Source organism: Paroedura picta, chromosome 4, assembly GCF_049243985.1.
Source record: "Paroedura picta isolate Pp20150507F chromosome 4, Ppicta_v3.0, whole genome shotgun sequence".
In the NCBI taxonomy this organism is placed as follows: Eukaryota; Metazoa; Chordata; class Lepidosauria; order Squamata; family Gekkonidae; genus Paroedura; species Paroedura picta.
In genome coordinates, this window is record NC_135372.1 from 80,097,924 (window position 1) to 80,118,183 (window position 20,260).

The window sequence follows — 20,260 nt, forward strand, 5'->3', positions numbered from 1 at the left end:
ATCCAGCCCTTGGCACCATTATTTAATCACTGTTCCTGTAACATGTACTCAATCCATTAATGGGTCTTCACTTACACCGCTCTCCTCTGGACGAAGCAAGAGCTCCCATATCTCTCCTGTCATCCTGGGACTTGGTATGGAACCCCTCCACAACCTCCTCATGCATCCTGCTCTTTAGAAAACCCTGGAAGCAGTGAAACAGCTGGAGATGCTGCCATCCTGATCGTCACTGTTAACGGTAACCAGATCTCCACTTTAGCCACCAAGATTACTAACTTGGGACATCACCAGTGGTAGGAATCCCTGCTAAGATGGTCAAGCAATGCTACCAGTGCCATCAACTTCAAGATGCACCCCATCATCATCCTCATCTGCCAGATCACCCTGGTCATTCCCCTTTTCTACTTCGCCTGCTGGGAAAAGGGACAATTCAACAGACTGTACCTGATTGCCTCGTACCCATAATGGACCCTTGGTCTACACTGCGCCCTCTACTGGCTGCTACTGCAATTCACCTCCTGACCTGGAGTTGGCTTTGAACTATTATGCTTCCTGCTTTTCCCCTGCCTGGGTATTCCAGGAAGATACTTCATGCAGCCCCAAGGACTATGGACTCTGTTCTGAACTGTTTTCTGCCTTTCACCAGCATGGACAGGATCCCTCCGTTCCACTGCATTTTTCTTGTATAGCTGTGGACCTGCATCACCTACAGCTGCCCTTCCTGTCTACCAACTCAAGATGGTGATGGAATTAAAAATTCATCTTTGATTGGAAAAATTTTGACTCTAGCCTACACATGGACTGGACTGACCAGCAGCAAAGCAATTGCAGCTGCTAGCGCTACCGGATTGGACATTTGACCTAAAGGGAAAGACACCTAACCTCTTTCCCGCCATGAGAGTTATGTATTTTATTTCATTTACTGTTATTGTATTGTTTTATTGATGTGTTATGTGTATTTCCCATTAGGATTTAAGCATTTGAATGTGATTTTCATTAATGATATTTAGAATAATGTTTTATTATAGATTGTATTTGTAAGGTAGATTGCTGCCCGCATGTTAGAAATAACTGCCCGCACCTGTCAAAAGGAACAGTTTTCACTTTGCCAGCATATCTCCACAGTCATCTAAAAGGGACCAGCCCTTAGCTCCTAATACTATTTTTGCTTTTAATTTGGCTTTGATAGAGTAGGAAGTTTTTCTAGTGGCAAGAACTGGAAACCTACCTCACCCTCCCAAAAGTCTTTCTGACTATTTTCTTCTGTGGACAGTTTATCTTTGCTTACATGTGGTTTGGTCATTTGTGAATGTTCCAAAGAGTTCCACTCTTTGTAATTCCCAAATGAAGGGGGGGATTGTTATGTGGGCTGTCGCCCCTCCATCAAAGGCTGGCACACCCGTGTCAACCCTTCCTGACACTCCTGAGCAGACCCTGGCACCAGAGAGAGAGAGAAGCCAGGTCAAGCCTTGCAAAGCATAATGGGAGAGAAACTAAAACCCACTTCTGGCTCTGAAGCAGGACTTGGAGTTAGGCTTCCCCCAACCGACTTGCTTGCAAACAAAAGAGGAGTTTGTCAGCACACCTGGCAAGTACAGAGAGACAAAGGCACCCCACCCAAGACTCCCCTCCAGCCAGCCAAGCACATTGTCTTGTAAAGGGAACTGGCCACTCTTTTTCAACACCAAATCTAATCCAAGATTTGGTCTTTGTCTTTTCCCTTACCACTATCCCCAGGCACAAGCAATCATCCAGGATTTGCCAGAAATGGGCCATCAGCCCTTCTAGACAGGAAATATTTCTTCATATTCCCAGCAGCTAGTTTCTTTGTCTCAACAACCCATTTCTTTGTTGGGACCTGGCTACAGTCGTTACTGGCCATCAAACTCTTTGTCCAAGCCCTGGACAAGATAGGATCTGCCCCCTATCACCTCAGGTCACAAATTTCCTTTAAATATTGGGCTCCCACAGCCACAAAGTGCAGTCAGTTTCTAGGGTACAGAAACTCTGTCCGACGTTCGTCTTGGTCCCTCGTCCGTCGCCCCAAATTGCTTCCCTGGACCTCCGGAACTCTGCTCCACCCAGAAGACAGGTAGATATCACTTCCAATCAACCCTTAGTATAGATTCCTCCCCTATAAGCCTTTTCCTTGTGTGCTAGTGGCTAGGAATGTACATTTCTTTGCTAGAGTATGCATGTGTTGTCTTTTGTCTAATTAGTGTGTGTGTTAATAAAGTTCTTCCATGTTTAGATCATTGTCTGCCTTGGTTCTATCTCAGTGACATAATTACCCAGTAAACTGTGGAATACAAGGTCCCACGTTACTCCACGCTGCCTCTTGCTGGCTCTACTAGCTGATTCCCCACAACTAAATTTAGACACGTGTCCTTACAGACACGCATTTGGCGTAACAACCTGGGTTACCTTGGCTCAGACTCAGTTCTCTCAGAGCTCTCTTGGCCTTACTTACCTTACAGGATGTCTCTTGTGGGGAGAGGAAGGGAAGGCAATTGTAAGTCACTTTGAGACTCTTTTGGGTAGAGAAAAGCAAGGTATAAAATCAGCTCTTCTGCTTCTTCATGAATACAGTCAGTCAATGGAGAGGCAAAAAAGGGACTTTTGAGGGTTCCTAGCATATACTTTCTCTTACGCCGTTGTTAATATTTTCTCACAATTATTCCTACAGTGTGTGGCACCTTGGATGACATCAGGTCTAGGGTATGAAAGGGCAAGAGCTGTGAAGATCTATGTTTTCCTGCTAAAATTTGCAGCAACTTATCCCGCTTTTCATGTGAGTGGCATCTGACTTCCGGGGAACTGGTATTTGGTGTTGTATTGCAGTAACTACTTTGGGACTAAGGTTATATGTAACATGCAAATATTTATGCTGAAAAGGGGAGCAGGGAGTGTGAAAAGTTCCATAATTGAGGTATTACATCCTTGCTTGGCCATTGCACTGGGTCTTTTTAGAGAAGTGGCCCATGGAGCGGAAGAGCAAGCAGGTGGCCTGCATGGTGAGGAGGCTGCAGGAACATTAGAGAGGCCTTTACTAAGTCCAAGCAGTAGAGACTCAGGAAACCAAGCAGCTGTGCCATCTCAGGCTCTTCTCTCTGCAGTGCTGGCAAGTTTGGGGATCAGTGCCCAGTGCTGTCAGATGCTTACTTTCTGTATGATCAGAACAAGTGCACCATGCTAGGGACACAGCCCCAAGCCGCCAGGTGCAAAGGAGCAAGGCCTTTCATGACATGCAGAATGGTTTTGAATGGCTTTAGCCTTTAGACTCTGCAAAAGCTTTCTGAGGTGTCATGGGTGCTAGTCACTATATTGCTATAAGTAGTGTTACCAGAGCTGGGTTGGGAGACTTTGGGGGTGGAGCCAGGGGTGGGCAGGATTTGGGATGGGGAGGGGTGAGAGGGATCTCAGTATTGTATAATGTTACGGAATTCATCTCATCCCACTCTGGGTTGGAAATACCTTGAGACTTTGTGGGTGGAGCCAGGAGTGGGTAGGATTTGGGATGGGGAGGGACCTCAGTAGAGTAAAATGGTATGGAATTCACCCTCCAAAGAGCATTTCGTCTAGAGAAACTGATCTCTTTAGTCTGGAGATGACTTGGGGGATCCCCATCAGAAAATGTCAATTTATTTTAACCTGTTCTCCTTGCCCTTTAAAGCAGGTCAAAGGTTTTTTCTCTCATTTCGGTATCAAATATCAGCTCTTTCAATTTCTCCATTAAGGTGCCGCATACATTTCCTAAACTGGGGATTCTGATAGGTCAGCTGAGCCAGTGTTTCAATGACCCAGAAATAGAGATTGGCTACCAGGCTATGGAAGGCATGTGTTTCCTGTATTCCCTTATGCAGCATCAAAAGGGTAAGAGAGGGGTATCCAAACCATGTATGCAGTAGAACCCCATTAATGCCAGAGGCCACATCATAGAATAGTGCATCAGAGTACTGCAGAGTGCAGTACCAAATAAAGTATATTCAGTACCAAATTAAAGTATCCAAAATTGCATTATTTTATTGCAAAATGGAATTTAAAAGGTTCACAGTAGGACTGGGAAATTGGATATGTTTTTCTTGGAATGAAGTCAGATGTTCATGTCCCATAGATGTGACTCAAGCAATACACATTTGTAAATTCAGAATAATAGAATCATAGAGTTGGAAAGGGCCATACAGGCCATCTAGTTCAACTCCCTGATAAATGCTGGCTCAGACTCACACATCCCTGACTTTGTCTTTGTCCAGCTGCTGAAGCAGAAATATCAGATTCTTCAAATCTGACCAGATGTTCAAGGATTGTAACTAGCTAGCCAATGACTTTTCTTTATTTATCTTAGCTATACCTAGGACTGTCTTGCAGTTACCCTGAGTTTGTGCTTTGGAGCAATAACATAGTGATGATCCTTGGGTAACACTAGCAGGGGGGATGAGATGGCACATACTAGGGCAAAAAAGAGAAACGGCTTTCTGCCTCAGTTTCCTGGCTGGGCTAAGAGATGGCAGGGTCCATCTGGGGAGAAAGTACCCTAACATTTATGGAGAAGTAAAGCCATCTCACCACAGATCCCTCACCTCCTCTCTCTCTCTCTCTCTCTCTTTCATGGTCACTCTTTGTCATCTTTGTTATAAACTGATAATTCACAGGCTTTTCTGCTTTTCCTAAAAGAAAAAGTACTCACATCCCTTAATCATATGGGGTGCCCTATTGTACTTTTTCCAACTTTGAGATACTTTTTGGGATACAGTGACCAGAATTTGAAAATTAAGTAATAAAGAATTCAGTATGGGAGGCAGAAGGACACAAAGAAAAGAAGGAAGCAGGATTTAAAAAAAAAATCCTTCTTTTTCTGACTAGGAATTGAAAAGGATACTGACCTACTGGAAGCCAAACAGCATCAAATGCTCCAAGAGAAATTGGATTTCTATGACCCCATCAAGCCTTGCCAAAATATCACTAAAATCCTGAAGGTAAACCTTCCCTGTTTAAAATGATACGATATAGAGGACATGCAAAGTTGAAGCCACCAATGATGGAGCTCTGATTGATGTAAAGAGGCATAAGTCACAACATAATCGTAATTCCTCTCTCTGACTCAGTGATTTCTATCTCACGTAGGCTGCATTCTCACAGTTTATGAATTCAGTGATCCATCAAAGGCATTGTAACATGGGAGGGTAAGCCCTGTTGAACTCAGTGAGACTTACTTCCAAGTAAGCAAACTCTACATGAGATTAGAAAAAGAAGAAAAGTTGGTTCTTATATGCCATTTTTCTCTACCCGAAGGAGTCTCAAAGTGGCTTACATTCACCTTCCCTTTCCTCTCCCCACAACAGACACCCTGTGAGGCTGAGAGAGCCCTGATATTACTGCTTGGTCAGAATAGCTTTATTAGTGCTGAGCCCAAGGTCACCCAGCTGGCTGCATTTGGAGGAGGAGGAGCAGGGAATCAAACCCAGCTTGCCAGATTCAAAGTCTGCACTCCTAACCACTACACCAAACTGGCTCTCTAGGCAGTAGTTGATCTTCTTTTCCCTTTACATTTTCCTATATAAAACTGAATGTTATATGATTACCTGGGAGAAAGACCCATTGAACTCAGTTGGACTGAATATGCTGCCCCTTAGAAGAAAACCCTTCCGATTTAGCTTTCTTTACACTTCTGCTGGCAATTGTGTATTTCTAGCTTGATACCCCATAAGAGGCTGTTCGGTATGTTCTCTCTTAGGAATTTGGGCCATTTCTCACATCAATACAGATGACGGAGCTTTTGTTGACCGCTATAGGCTACCTAAGGGAAACCAGAATTATTACCTATATAGCATCATATGCCACTACCAGTGTGATCCTTGAGCACTACAAGCACAAATTATATAATCAGGTAGGAGGCTTTTTGGAGGGAGCGACAAAGGGGCTTTGGAGGATTTTTTTTGGGGGGGGGGGTAGTGGCCACTAACACATCATAGTCTGCAAATATGTAATTTGAAGTATAAAAGGGTTTGTAACTTTTTGCAAATAAAGAACAACACTATATCAGAGGAATAGACCAACAAAGAGCCAGTATCAGGATGGTCATTTGCATATCACATTATGTAGTTTAAAATTATTGATAACTGACATAAATAATCCATAAAGCTTTCACGACTCAGACACTTGTTACAAGTCCTTTATTAGGAAGAGGCACATACAAAATTTCACAATAAGTAATAAACACACGGTAACATCCAATGTGATGGATTTTAATGGACTGGCAGTGGTTCACCTTTATCATTTCCCTTCTTGAAAAACACCTCAAAAAGACCTATAGTTGCACAAAAATCCTTGCCTGCACGGAATAACATTCTAGTTATTCTGGCTCCCCATCTATCCCTCCAATAGACCTTAACTTCAAGATTTCATTTTAAACAGCCACATTTGCTCCCAGAACTATACCCCTGGAATAAAGGCACCAAAGGAGTCTATGGCAAAGGACTGGAAGTCTTCCCAATATGACACTACCAGTGTGCATGCTCACAAGATGTTTTTTTGGGTCACTAACTCCTTGATAATTAGTTAATAGCTGCTGCCTGCTGCAAAATAATTAGAGCGGGGAATGTTCATATAGTCCTCGAATGTAGCTGTGCATGCACCAAATATATGTATCAGAGGCGCTCTCTGAAATAGCAGCGAAGGGAGCCTGGCAATTAATGTTTTCCATTGTTGTAACCAAGGATGCAATCTAGGAAGGTGAAGTAGACATTTACCTTCTAGCTCTCTAGTCCATGTATTGTAATGTTCCTCCTTCCCCCAGGAGCTCCTTAAATCTAGCAATGCACTAGTTAGAAGCAACAGTGCACAGCTTAAACTTCATTGTTTTCTTCAAGGTACCTGAAATTGTGCATAAGATCCATCAGCAGCTTGGCTCCATCCACCAGTTCCAAGGCAGGCAAATAATGCTGACAGTCATATCTTCATTGGCTCATTCCTACATGGCAGAAGTATGTGGTGCCCTTCTACGATGTCCTTTCCCAATGGACAGGTATATTACACCATAACAGCTGGGATGCTCAGCCCCATCTCTCGACCTATTTCATTTCAAGTCATACTAAAGGTCCTCCTGCACCCTGGTATCAACCTTACAGAAACAGGGAAGGCTAGCAAGGCAATTGATGTGGCTGCCAGATCTTTTCACCAACAGAGTTTTGATATTCACCTGACATCACCCGGAGTGGGAATCCGAATGTCCCTGAGTAGTCCCACTGGATAATGAATTTACATACAACAACAGCTCATGCCTGTGGAATGGAAATGAATGCTAGAGTAAGACTACAAGGAAGGAAGGACTGGAGAGGTGGGGATTCTGGGCGTGTCTGGAGACAAGAATGAGGGATCATGGCTTCTGAGTCCATATTTGAAAGCAGGATAGAAGCGTCTTCCGGAAAGCGGTGATGAGGGTTGTGAGAGAATGGCTGGTTATGGAGACAAGAGACCTGTGTGTCTTCTATTTCTAATATCCAGAATAGACACTGTGTCCTTTCTCCTGTTTTCTCCTTTCAAAAATCACTTTGTCCCTCTCCAAAATCCATTTTTCCTACCAAACCTGTTCTGGACTATTCATGCCCATTTGGGGCTATTATCTGTCTTTTCCCTTCCCAGCCTCATAGCAACTTTATCCAGTTTTACCTTGTTTTTTCCTTCTTGTCCAGGGCATCTGGTCATAGCTGTTGTAATCAAAACAAGTAAAACAATTGTTATGGCTAGAAAGTTAACGTGCAGGAAGGGGGTTGCTTCAGATCAGCTGATATCAAGAATTTCCAGAGAATTAAACACATCACTCATGGTGGATTAACTTCTAATGATGTACCACCTCCACTGCAGCCACCACATATCCCCCCCCCAAAAAAACCCCCACAGCAGTCCAATCTTCCAGAATCATAGAATCACAAAGTTGGAAGGGACCGCATGGGTCATCTAGTCCAACCCCCTGCACTATGCAGGACACTCACAACCCTATTGCTCATCCATTCTAACCTGCCACCCCCTTAAGCCTTCACAGAATCAGCCTCTCTGTCAGATGGCTATCTAGCCTCTGTTTAAACATTTCCAAAGATGGAGAACCCACCACCTCCCGAGGAAGCCTGTTCCACTGAGAAACCGCTCTGTCAGGAACTTCTTCTGGATATTGAGATGGAATTTCTTTTGAATTAATTTCATCCCATTCGTTCTGATCTGTCCCTCTGGGGAAACAGAAACAGACCTTATTTTCTGGCTACTGTCTTGTAAAATCACTGTCCAGTTTTGCCTTTTGGAGAAACTTTAGAGGATACCTTTTAATAATGTTGTTACTATCAGTATTTCCATGCTTGTGGCTTCAGCCCCTTCCTCTTACTCTGCAGCCTATGTCTGAAGGTGTTGGGATATTGGAGGAGATAATCAGCATGTGTGTTTTTTTTTAAGGAAAACAAAAATGGCAGCATGTGTCAGTTGCTCATGAACTGCAATAAGCACAAGAACAATGATTCTTGCTTGCACACACAAGTGCGTACCTTGAATAAAACTTTGTTGGTCTTAAAGTTGTCACTGGACTCAGACTTTGTTCTGCTGCTTCAGACCTACACGGCTGCTCACCTGAATCTATGCTAACCCGAACTGTTGTGAGAGGAACAGTGCCCTCCTAAGCAGGGTGACATCCTCAATCCATTGAAACTGACAGGCTTTGAAGGTGGTGTCTCAGCTTCGGATGGCATTGTCAGTAAAAAGTGGTTTTAAAAATAAAAGAGAACTGCCTTGTGTGGTTTACTACCATATCCCAATGGATAAGTTCAGTTGTACGAGATGAGGGGGAAGGGGAGTGGCCTAAGGCGATGATCATGGCATGAAAACAGCCTCACTAGGTTTATCTATGAAACCTGGAGGACTAAGCTGCTGTTTCTGTCCAAAGATTCTCTGGAGATTTCAGGTATTCCACCTGATGGGAAGAGGGGTGAGACAAAGCTATACACAGCCTGAAAGTTGTCTCTTCTCCTCCCACAACTTGGAATTTACAGGTGTGCTTCTGATATGTGGCGTGCCTTGACCAAAACAGGCTCAAATTTTGATCTAATGGTCCTTGTGAACATCTTGTTGAAAAAGCTGCAAATTAATCCAAACTTGACTGGAAACTATATCACTCCTCTGGCGGTAAGAATCTCCTTCCCAATAGCAAACTGACAGTTCAATTTTTCAAAAATATGCCCGAGAGAAGGGGGAAAGCATGTTCTTGTACTTCTGAAAATTGTTCTGTAAGGGCTACTTCAAAAGCATCAAAACCTCTTTGAGACTTCCATGCTACATGATTGCGTCCTGAGTGCGTTTGAGAAAGGGCAGAATAAAAATCAAAACATATATAAAATGAATATATGTTTTGCTGCAGGCACTTGTACTGGGGCAAATGTGATTGGGATGCTGCTTTTAAGTCCATAAAGGTAAAAGTAAATGTATCCCTTTTGCAAGCACCGAGTCATGACTGACCCTTGGGGTGACGCCCTCTAGCATTTTCATGGCAGACTCAATACGGGGTGGTTTGCCAATGCCTTCCCCAGTCATTACCGTTTACCCCCCAGCAGCAAGCTGGGTACTCATTTTACCGACCTCGGAAGGATGGAAGGATGAGTCAACCTTGAGCCAGCTGCTGGGATTGAACTCCCAGCCTCATGGGCAGAGCTTTCAGACAGCTGCCTTACCACTCTGCACCACAAGAGGCTCTTAAGTCCATATATACTGTATATTTGTGCTCATTGTAAGAATTTTGTCATGTCTGAAGTGACTTGAAGGTGGCATGTCCCAAATATCAGGGGTGTAAACTTGGGGGGGGGGGTTAGGGGCTTAAGCTTCCCTAGCCCTCCCCCCAGACAACCAGTGCAAATTCATATTGACAGGTCACAAGAGAGACCCAGGTGCAAAGGCAGCTGAGGCACAGGACTGCTCTACCCTCACTTGATTTTCATCCTGGACAAAATTATATATCTGTTAAAAAGATTTTCAGACTTCTCCCCAAATAATATCTGCATAAAAAATATCCTATATTGTCTCCCCTCTCTTAGGCAGCCGCTGCCTTCTGCAAATTGTTATCGCTGCCTAAATGCTCAGATGTGGCTTTTAATATCTATCCTCGACTTCTGATGACTCTGCTTGTTCAGATGCACTATAACATCAGGCACAAAGTAATAAGGAGCCCAGTATTTCTGGATGAAACTGAGTCTGTGCGGTAAATATAAGAGAGGCAACATTGTGTTGGTGGGGGCCAAAGGTCTTGGTGAGTGCATCGTTGTCATTACATGCTCCCCATGTATGGTATTATTTGGAATATCAAACCCCTACAAAATAACTGGCAAGGACTATTATTAGACTGCGGTTGGAAGAGTTAAAAAATAGTGATCTTTGTCATGTGAAAGTACTTCAACAGCAGGACTCAAAACAATGTTTAATTTTTCTTAAAACTTTCCTAAGTGCTCAAAGTTTCTACAAAATCATCTTGTTCATTTCCCTTCAAGTACCTCAACATGGCAAGTATGGCTCTCCTCGCTTCTATTTTATCCATAAAACAACCCTGTAAGTTTGGGGGGGCTGTTCTGCACATCTTTTGCTCTCTTAGTATTACACTTCTTTATGTTTGGCATATCTCACAGTAAGGTGTAGTTTGCATGGGTTTTTTAAATCCATGCCAGCTCGAATAAATCCCTGCCATCTACACTGAATTCAATTTCTACTTTGATTTGGGGCGCTTTACATTTTCCCTCAGCAACATGCATGATCGATCCAGAGTGACCCTATTTTTCTCCCACAATATCCAGAAGTGGATATAAGCCTCGATATTTCAAAAATTGGCATCAGTAAATGTACAGATCTCTGCTTCTTGTGAATTAACTTGCTGCCTTATGCCTCCAACCCTATAGCAAAGCAGTCTTCCCTGATTGGCCAGGGCATCAGTTCAAAGACTTCCTGGTTCCTGGTTCCAAGGTTTGTCTTAAAGTGACTGTGCTCCAAAAGCCCTAACTTCTCTCAGCAGAGATTTGCTTCTTGGATTTATTCCAACCCCCCTTCCCTCCCCCAAGAAAAGAAAGACCCCTGCTGCGCTTGGCTTCCCTCCCTGCTCTGAGCTTTCCCAATCGAGTGCAGAACACTTTCTGTTTCAATGGTGAGGGGGGGGGGGGTAGAGGAAGACCTGAGTTCAGATCAATCTGAATTCAGCAGGAGCCACAATGGAAAAAACAAAGTAAATGCAGATTTTTAATGCTGATCATAAATTGATGTAATATCAGACTTACCACTAGAGGTATCAAAACACATGTAGCAAAGGAGAAAAATCCTGAAGCAGCCTCAGCAATGCACAAGCAAGGAAAACAAGAACGCTTAAAAGCCCTTTGCACTGTGGCACACTTTCTTTACTCTAATCCCAAATGGCTTTGTGAGTTTGGCTTGCATTATTGAAGCTGAAAGAGTGGTGAGTTGTCTGAGCCATGTAGTGAGTGAATGGTGAAGATGAGGCCGCATGTGGCCCCTGACCTCTTTCTGTGTGGCCCTTGACTTGGACAGCAATGCCTTACCGCCACAAAAATCACACTGACTAGGTAAGTATATGTAGCTAAATAAAAGGATTCCACAGTGAAATGTTCCGAAATGGATTGCAATAAAGTTAACATTTCTTCATTTACCTTTGAATGTTTACTCTTGATCTAAATAAGTAGCTTAATAATTTTGTAACATTTTGGTTTAAGATGTGGACCTCTCTAGACCCTGGGCATGCTAATGTGGCCCCTGTGTGCCAAAAGGTTGGGGGCTCCTGGTCTAAAAGAACAGACTTTCCACCTCACAGCCATTATATATACCAACTCACTGAGGTCTTTTTTGTCATAATTCAGCTACATTGTGAAAGCACTGAAAACACTGTTCCTAGCTGTTGGATGTTATTGTGAGTTCCTTTTTACTGAGAAGGATGGGCTCTGGAAACAGCTCACCAGCTATGAAGATCACCATCGGGGGGTGGGCATGCTTGCAAGGTGAGTGATAAGCAGTTGCCCCCACACATTCCAGACTCTCAAGATGCATGGTTAATGCCTAACAGTAACAACACATCCTATCCTAACCAGAGTCTTGATGCAGTGCACCTGCTGTGACCGTCTTAGGATCTTGTACCTTCTAGTTCCCTTCCTGGAGCGAGGTGATGAAGAGCACCAGATTACAGCAATGGCATTCTTTATTGAAGTAAGACTCCTAGAATCTCCTCCCCAGTTTTTATGGACATTTTTTAAGGTACACAGGTGGCTGATTACTCCACCCATCTTAAAAGAATCTTGAAGCCATATTTGAGGTTTCCAATATGTCCTCTGAATGATCATAGAAAAGTTTGCTGCCGCTTTTACCACGTGTAATCTGAAAAGACCATCAAATTGATCAAGCAACTCCAGCTACTTTTGGATGTTACAAAATCAGTCCAGGCTTACATTAAAAGAGCTATTGCCAAACAGGGTAGTAGCTCTGACTTAAAAAAAAATCACAGAAAATCCATCTGATTTCACTCCAATCACTGTGGAGAGCAACTGCACAGAACAAGTTATCTGTATCAAAGAGCAAGTATGTTAAGTTATTTAAATAGCAAATACAGAGCATATCCATGGCTAGCAAGGCATTGGCTAGCTGGCCTGGCTTTCTGATATTTGCAGTTACCTTTCAAATATGTTTTATTATTGATGAACTGGCAAAACTGTCTCACCCGTGTACCAAATTGAACACCAATGCCCTGTACAGTTAAATGTAGCACACAAACAAAAATGCAATGTAAATTACCCTAAAGACACTTGAATTATTAAACAATGATCAAGAAACAGATTACAAGACCAGCAGATAGACCTTTGTCCTGTGAACTTTTACATGTAATTCATAAGTTGGTAGAAAGCAGGCAACTGCATTTCCATCACCTGAGTGGTGTCTGGCAGGGGTGTTTGTTCACAGATCCGGGCAGGCAACTGCTTGTTCATCAAATTCTGACCAACCTATTTGTTGACTTTTAGCTTCTTTACATGCCAGAAGCAAAGAGACTTCCAGACAAATATTCATTAAATCGTCTGAATCGAGGATTGGTTAACACAAACCCTGTTATCCGAGCATTGTGTATCAAGGGACTAGTTAAGATGGAAGACTGGCCAGGGAAGGTAAGACAGGGTCAGCCATGATATTCCATAAAAGTCAGAAATGTTAACTGACAAAATATCCAGGCCTAGTAAGAATGTTACTTTAAAAACAATTTCTATTCTGTTGGAGCTAGACTTAAAGCAATTTGTATAACCCATTGTAAAATAACCACCAAAAACCATCCCCCTCTACAGTTGATTTTGACCACATAGAGGAAAAATTATGGACATCTGAAATATTTCCCCAATAGATTTTTTTTTAAAAAAATAAGCAATACCTTGAAGTTGGCAATTGCAGCATCTATATGCTTTAAAACTCTGCATACCCCCCCCAAATGCCCCATTTAAGAATCTATGCGTTGGTGACAACTTTTGGAACTAGAAGGGGACAAGTCCATTAAAAGAACCATCTACCCAAACTGTGGGCAGCTTGCTACTGAAAACACTTTTCGTTGACTTTTTAAGTTGGAGGAGATGGATATTCAGTGTTGTTGTTGCTGGTTAGAATAGATTCAAGTGAGTGTTGTTGTTGTTTGCGGGAGGATCGCTTTCTTCTAAATATGTTGGGAAGGTAGCATAGCCTGATCTCATCAGGACACAGAAGCAAAGCTGGGCCAGTACGTGGATGGGAGACCACCAAGGAAGGGAGACGGCAGAAGAAGGCAAAGGCAACACCGACTCTGCTTTGAAAACCCTATGGGGTTGCTGTGACTTGACAGCACTTAGCTATGAAAATAGGATCAAATCACTGCAGTTTGTTATCTGTTGTGTTGGCTCATTAAAAGTAAAACAACTCTTTTCAATGCAGGAGATAAAGATCTTATTGCCAGCCATGATAAAAGGCCTGTCTGGAATGGATGGGAGGCTATATGTGGAGACTGTTACTGAAATCGATAAGATCCTTGCGGGCTCAGAAGGAGCAGACTACATATCCAGTATCATTCAGTCACTTCAGGAGCTATTCAGTCATGTAAGGCAACTGTGTGTGAAAGGAGGACTGAGAAAATGTTACTTGATGGGTTTTGTAGTAAGCCAGGAGGCAGATCTACATTTCATAAAAGTGATATTCTATTCTGGAGATCAATCGATTAATAATGGGGTCATGTCGGTCTTAGGCGAAAGAATCCCTGGTTCAAATTGAATCCTCAACCAGATATGTAATCATATATATAGCAAAGTTGGGAAATCTTTGGATACTTAGGGGCTTTACGCACCGGGATCATTGTTGCAAATTGGTCACTGAATGAAAAATCGCCATTTAAAGTAGTGGAATTCGTCGTTATGCATACCTGCCTTTGTGGTGGAATCCAGTTGCGTTTTGTAGCGTTTCCCACAGGCTTCCGGTCTCGGCAGAAATCGCTAGAAAGGAAGCGCTATTGCCGAGCTGTCCCGCCCCTGGCCGTCAAGCAGCCAATGGGCAGCCGTTAGCATGCTCCCAAACAGCCCCTTTCCCTTTAAGAAAGGTTTTTTAAAAAAAAAACAGACCCATAGCAACGAATCTGGGTAGATTCGTTGCAACGGAGAGACCCATCCAGCTGCCTAATGTGTTTGAGCTGTCGTTTGATCGTTTGATCGTTGCCACGGTGCCTCCGAGTGAAAAAAAAAATCCCCCCCCTCTCACGGGCCCGATTTTCGGCTGACTGAATGTGTAAAAATTAATGGGAAAATACTTCAGCAAACGGGCTTTTCTGTGGTTTGTGCTTAGTGACTAAAGGTGAAGGACTGAAGCCAGGGAAGCCTCTAAACAGAAAGAGGCTCGCTGGTGCGTTTATCCCCGCTCGCTCGGAGAAAAAAAAATGGCGATCGCTTCGCCGGAAGTTTGGAGGACAGGCTCAGGAGGAGGGACTTTGAAGAAACCACAACAATGTTAAGGCACAGGTCTTTTTCGCTAGTGTTGCAGATTGGTTGCAAGAGTGTAGCGCTTTCCGGAGGGTGAATCCACTTTTTGGGATTTCCCTGAAAGCGCTACAAGGAAACGCTTTTTGCAGATTGGTTTCAGGTGTGTGGCAGATTGTCTACGACGTCGTGCGTTATGGCAAATCAATAGCGTTTCCAATTGGCAACCATTGTGCGATTTTGAAGGCGTGCAAAAAGCCCCTTAAATCTGGTAACTGAAGCTATCAATGGGAAAAATGGATCTTTCTACAAATCTGAAAAGGGCGCTAAGACTGCAGAAAAATCTGAATTCTAAAAGCAAATACATTAGAAAGTTTGTAAAAAGGTCAAAATGATTAAATTAACACCTGTAGCTTTAACAGATTCAATCAGTGGTTGTTGCTAGGCAACTACTACAGCATTACAAGGCTTGAAGAGTCTGGGAGTAAAAGGCAGGGGGAGGGGGGCAGGTCCCTTTCCTGGTTATTTTTGGCACTAAAGCAACAGACCTTAGATTTGACATCCTACTTGGATGGGACGTTCCAAGATAAGTCAGCTATTATAATAGGGCAGTTGTCTAGCATAGGCGTTCGAGCCAAGGCACAAAACAAGACACTGGGCAGATGAGGTGCTGCACCTAGCATATTCTGGGCAGTTTGTGAGTTTTATAGCAGACTTTGCAGCTTCACCTCTTCCTACTTTCTGCAAAATTGTGCTAAGAACAGCAGTTGTGATACCTTTACCAGCTGGTATCCCAGAATCCGCCCCAAGTACTGGGCCTGCTACTGGGTCCCCTCCTGGCTCTCCTCTAAAAACCTTCCTTCTGAGTCAGGCAATGGAGGTTGTGGAGCACAAGCCAAAGCAGTCCCCACAGTGCTCTCCATTTTGAAAACCTCACTGCCTTCCTTTTTCAATGCTTGCAGGAGAGAGAAAGTGTGCGTGCTTCTGCTATACTTCTTTTTGGCAAAATGGTGAAAATAGCTAAGAAAGGCAATGAGATGACAATAAAGTATCAAATACTTGAAAATCTGGTTCCATTACTTCTGCATCACCAGGAAGATAATCCTGAAATCATCGAGGCAAGTTCTTATGGTTGTTCACCTCTTAATTTCCAAAGTATAATAAAAAATCCACCAATCTGGTTCTTCAGTTACAATTCAGCCAATTCTCCATCCTTCACACAGAAAAATACACACTTCTTTGTGCAGGGATATTATAAACTAAACCATTATGCACAGCAAATACAAGAAAATCTGTTCTGTCTATGTATTATTATTCAGTAGCAAGATGATGGCTTTCTGAACAATGAAAACTCTTTATTACCCCTTTCAGAACTGTAAATACAGCTTAGAAGAATGCTTTCGATTCCTTGGATACAAAATGCCGAAACAAGTTGCCATTGGTAAAGCATGGCATGAAAATGAAGCGGTTCTGGATGAAACCTGCCGATGCCTTGTATGCTGTCGTAAAGAGAATAACAGAAAGAATAACAGAGAATAAGGCTCGTTGTATCATGGGTTTCCATACTGGAAGAAACTGATAAAGCAAAATTGCTGTTGCTCATTACTTGTTAGATTTTTTTTTAAATGTATGCATATTGAAAATGCTAATAATCCAGAACTAAAGGGTAGGAGGGGATTAAAAAGTTGTGGTGCAGAGTGGTAAGGCAGCGACATGCTGTCTGAAGCTGTCTGCCCATGAGGTTGGGAGTTCAATCCCAGCAGCCGGCTCAAGGTTGACTCAGCCTTCCATCCTTCCGAGGTCGGTAAAATGAGTACCCAGCTTGCTGCTGGGGGGTAAACGGTCATGACTGGGGAAGGCACTGGCAAACCACCCCGTATTGAGTCTGCCAAGAAAACGCTAGAGGGCGTCACCCCAAGGGTCAGACATGACTCGGTGCTTGCACAGGGGATACCTTTACCTTTTTACAATTCTAAAACATAACAGCCCTAATTATGGAAGGGTGCTTCTGATACAGAGAGGAAGGGGTGATTTTTGCAGATCTCTCCGTTCCCACCAAAGATGTCAACAGTACATTCCAAACAGTGTCCAGGAGTCTTCTGGTGAGAAGTGGGGAAGATCCATTCGGCCAGCGATGCTTCAGAAGGGGTCCTTTGAATCTAGCCCCTAACTGTGGCTCTGAAGGGTTATGTAGATCCTTCTTAATTTAGTCTGTCATAGAAAGAAAACTCTCTTTCAATTATTTGACTAGATTTACCTAAAAGCCAATAACAGTGATGATAATGGTATTTATATAGTGCGATTCCAAGCCAGGCCAATCTCATCAGATTTGAAAGCTAAGTAGGGTCAGCTCTGGTCAGTACTCGGACGGGAGACTGGCTGTGACACAGAGATAGGCAGACCACCTCTGAACGACTCTTGCCTTCAAAATCCTGCAGAGTAGCTGTAAGTCAACTGTTGACAAGACAACAACAAAAAAAATCATAACGATTCTGAGAACTTTACATTTCCTGTGGATAGTTCCAGCACCAAGTGCATTTTCTGATTTCCCCTGAGGAAGCCCGCATGGCGAAACACATAGGTATTTTGTAAAATGAATCTATTTCTTATTACCTGGCATTTTTTCCTTTTTGCTTTGAGAACTTTACACGCATGAACATAATACCTACCACAGTCTGGTGAGGTAGTATAGTACTATTATCATGTATTAGCATATTACAGTTATGTTGTTTTAATAATTTTGCTGGTCTGTATATAGTTAAGAAATTTATTTCAGTACGTTTTTGTGTCCAGTTATGTATTTATTGAATTTTCAGGTTCAGAAACATGAGGGAAATCTCCAGAGGTTTCTGTATCAGGGTCTTTTCCACACAGAAAGTAGCATTCTTTCCATAAGAAAGGCTTCTGTCATGTTTCTAGGTAAGTGAAAAATAATATAGCCCTTCCCCATACTTGTGCTCTCCTAGAATGGAGTTGTCTTCTCTGCACTTGCCAAGCAAAGAGCAGCTTCTCTTAGAAAACAGTCGCAGGCTGATTAGGCATGGCAGCAGCTACGCTGGGCCACCGACAATTCCTAGTGGCGGGGCAGTATGCTCCGCCATTTCCCCAAGTATACACAGGGGACAAAATCCCCCGGCACGTATGGACTGCCTCAGAATTGTGCATGCGCACACAGAACTCCAGGGCAGGAAAGGTCTGCTGTACTTCACAGTGGCAGCAGGGGTGGGTGGAGGCACGAAGATCTCACTGCAGGATGGTGAGATAGCAGCATGCTGCTATCCCACCATTGTGGGGGTGTAGACATGCCCTGTTTGGTTCTGCAGTACCACAAAGCCAAACAGGGCATTTTGTGTCCCTGCAGGTCATTCTGTGTCCCTTACGCACAGGCCTGTCCCGGCTGGGTCTCTGCTGGCTGCCGTGGGAAGACAAGGAGCATGGAAGAATCTTCGTTCCCTTGCTGTGGGCCACCTGAGGCCCTGATTTGGGCTGGGACCGGGAGGGGCCTGGGATGGCGGCGATGTCGTGTGTACGCGGGGAGTAGCCCCACTGCCCTGCCGCTGGCAGCCCAGCCTTTCTGCCCTGTGCACAATCAGACATAAAGATGTTTTACAACTATCTGTTTATATCAAGAGTCTTTAGACTTCCCAATTTTTCACTGTGTAAATACACATATGCACTTGAAAGCCATCCTTTTTTGCTATGGCTTTTGCTTACTGAAATCATTAGCAAAATTCTACTGGCAAACAGAACTTCCAGCATGCCCTCTTCCCTAGGAAACTGGATAATAGAGAATTCTAGAGAATACCTTTTGTCTTGCAATCCTAAGCATACTTATTTAGGAATTTGGTTAAAAGCACCCTTAAAATTAAAGACAATTTGGGTTCTCTATTCACTTCCTACTAAACAAGGACTCAAAGATAGTTATTTCTTATGTTGTGGTTTCAGGTTTCCTGGTACTACACATGGACTACAGAGCAGGGGAGATAGAATTGAATGTGATAATTAATTGTAAGTAAAGAGAGAAAAAGTGTTAAGATTGCCAAGTACTAGTAAAAGAGAACACAAAGGAAAGGCAATAAAACTTAGTGTGATCCTATACAGTTATTCTAGTCTATACCCATTCATTTCAGTGGACTGGTGTAACTCTGCATGGGATTGCTTTTAAGAAATTCTGCTGCACTTTGACAGGTTGCATACCTTTGTTCCTGAACATACTTACAATTGGATGAATTTATGTTAAACTTGTAAAGACCACCTTCTAGATCCGTCCCTACATTGCCTTGAATTTTTATAGCCCAGGACACCTCAGCCAAATATCAGAAACTTGCCCCTCATTTCTACAAGATTTGCCAAGCTGTCCCACACATATTTCAGTAGTGTGTTGGGCACATATTATAAAATACCGCTTAATTTAAAGCACCGGAATAGTTTCACATAAGTCACCAGGATCAAAGATACATTATAGTACCATGTAGAGATATCTTTAATTATCTTCCAAGATTCTTTCAGAAATGTAAGTGAATGCATAGTTTTGTTTACTTAGGTTAGGGTGCCAGTTTCCCCTAAAGACAAACATTCTAGAATGTTTTTGTAGAACACTGAACTGTAATGAGAGCTATAAATTCTCTGAGACTCCTTCTGGTAGAAAAAAGTGGTATATAAGAACCAACTCTTCTTGTAGATTAAATGAGGCACAAAAAATACAGTATATTCATCCATTGAAGTTTGGAGTATTTTCTGTAACAGGTGATTCTTTAAAATATATTCAGTCTCCTCCTAGATAATGTTTATTGTGATATTTTGAATTCATGGTGATTCTGATCTGAGTCCCTGATCATATTTGAGCTAATTATTTCCTTTCGTATACAGCTCTTGAATGTCTGATGCACGACTCCGAGGAATCTGTGTGCATAGCTGCTGCGCAGGCCCATGAACGTGTTTCTGCAGTTCTCTCCAAACAGGAGCATGGGCCACATGACAGCAACATGACAGCAGCCAGTGAAAAGCCAATGAGGAATGCCAGGCACCACAGTGCCACTGCTACAGGGAGCGGCTCAGCCAATCTTTTTGCTGTCATTGGTCTCTGGAAATCAGCCAATAAGAATTAACATCTGGTGAGAGGAAACTTGGCATGCGGCTCTTCAAAAAGGACTGTGGACATTTTTCTTGCACTGAAATTCAGCAAACATGAAACAAATCCACAAAAAAGAATCACCAGTTTCCTATTTAGTGCACTATAAAATAACACACGTCCCTGACAAAACACATAA

General features: G+C 43.0%; 1 protein-coding gene across 8 annotated transcripts in view; it reads left to right on the forward strand.

Annotated features, from left to right (window-relative positions):
* Nucleotides 1-20,237, forward strand: part of MROH7 (maestro heat like repeat family member 7) — a 36,570-nt gene extending 16,333 nt beyond the window's left edge. For 5 of the 8 annotated variants that reach the window (XM_077333616.1, XM_077333617.1, XM_077333619.1 and 2 more), the window contains 16 exons: nucleotides 2,687-2,791; nucleotides 3,738-3,873; nucleotides 4,864-4,976; nucleotides 5,735-5,887; nucleotides 6,870-7,024; nucleotides 9,033-9,165; nucleotides 10,068-10,231; nucleotides 11,886-12,023; nucleotides 12,114-12,228; nucleotides 13,035-13,175; nucleotides 13,963-14,124; nucleotides 15,953-16,108; nucleotides 16,362-16,484; nucleotides 17,807-17,909; nucleotides 18,936-18,998; nucleotides 19,860-20,237. In XM_077333616.1, the coding sequence (XP_077189731.1) occupies nucleotides 2,687-2,791; nucleotides 3,738-3,873; nucleotides 4,864-4,976; nucleotides 5,735-5,887; nucleotides 6,870-7,024; nucleotides 9,033-9,165; nucleotides 10,068-10,231; nucleotides 11,886-12,023; nucleotides 12,114-12,228; nucleotides 13,035-13,175; nucleotides 13,963-14,124; nucleotides 15,953-16,108; nucleotides 16,362-16,484; nucleotides 17,807-17,909; nucleotides 18,936-18,998; nucleotides 19,860-20,098 (2,199 nt within the window). In that variant the 3' untranslated portion in view covers nucleotides 20,099-20,237. Of the gene's footprint in view, nucleotides 1-2,686; nucleotides 2,792-3,737; nucleotides 3,874-4,863; nucleotides 4,977-5,734; nucleotides 5,888-6,869; nucleotides 7,025-9,032; nucleotides 9,166-10,067; nucleotides 10,232-11,885; nucleotides 12,024-12,113; nucleotides 12,229-13,034; nucleotides 13,176-13,962; nucleotides 14,125-15,952; nucleotides 16,109-16,361; nucleotides 16,485-17,806; nucleotides 17,910-18,935; nucleotides 18,999-19,859 lie in introns of those variants that run through there. The other 3 variants (XR_013230286.1, XM_077333620.1, XM_077333621.1) reach the window with 3 other exon arrangements.
* The last annotated feature ends 23 nt before the right edge of the window (nucleotides 20,238-20,260 follow it).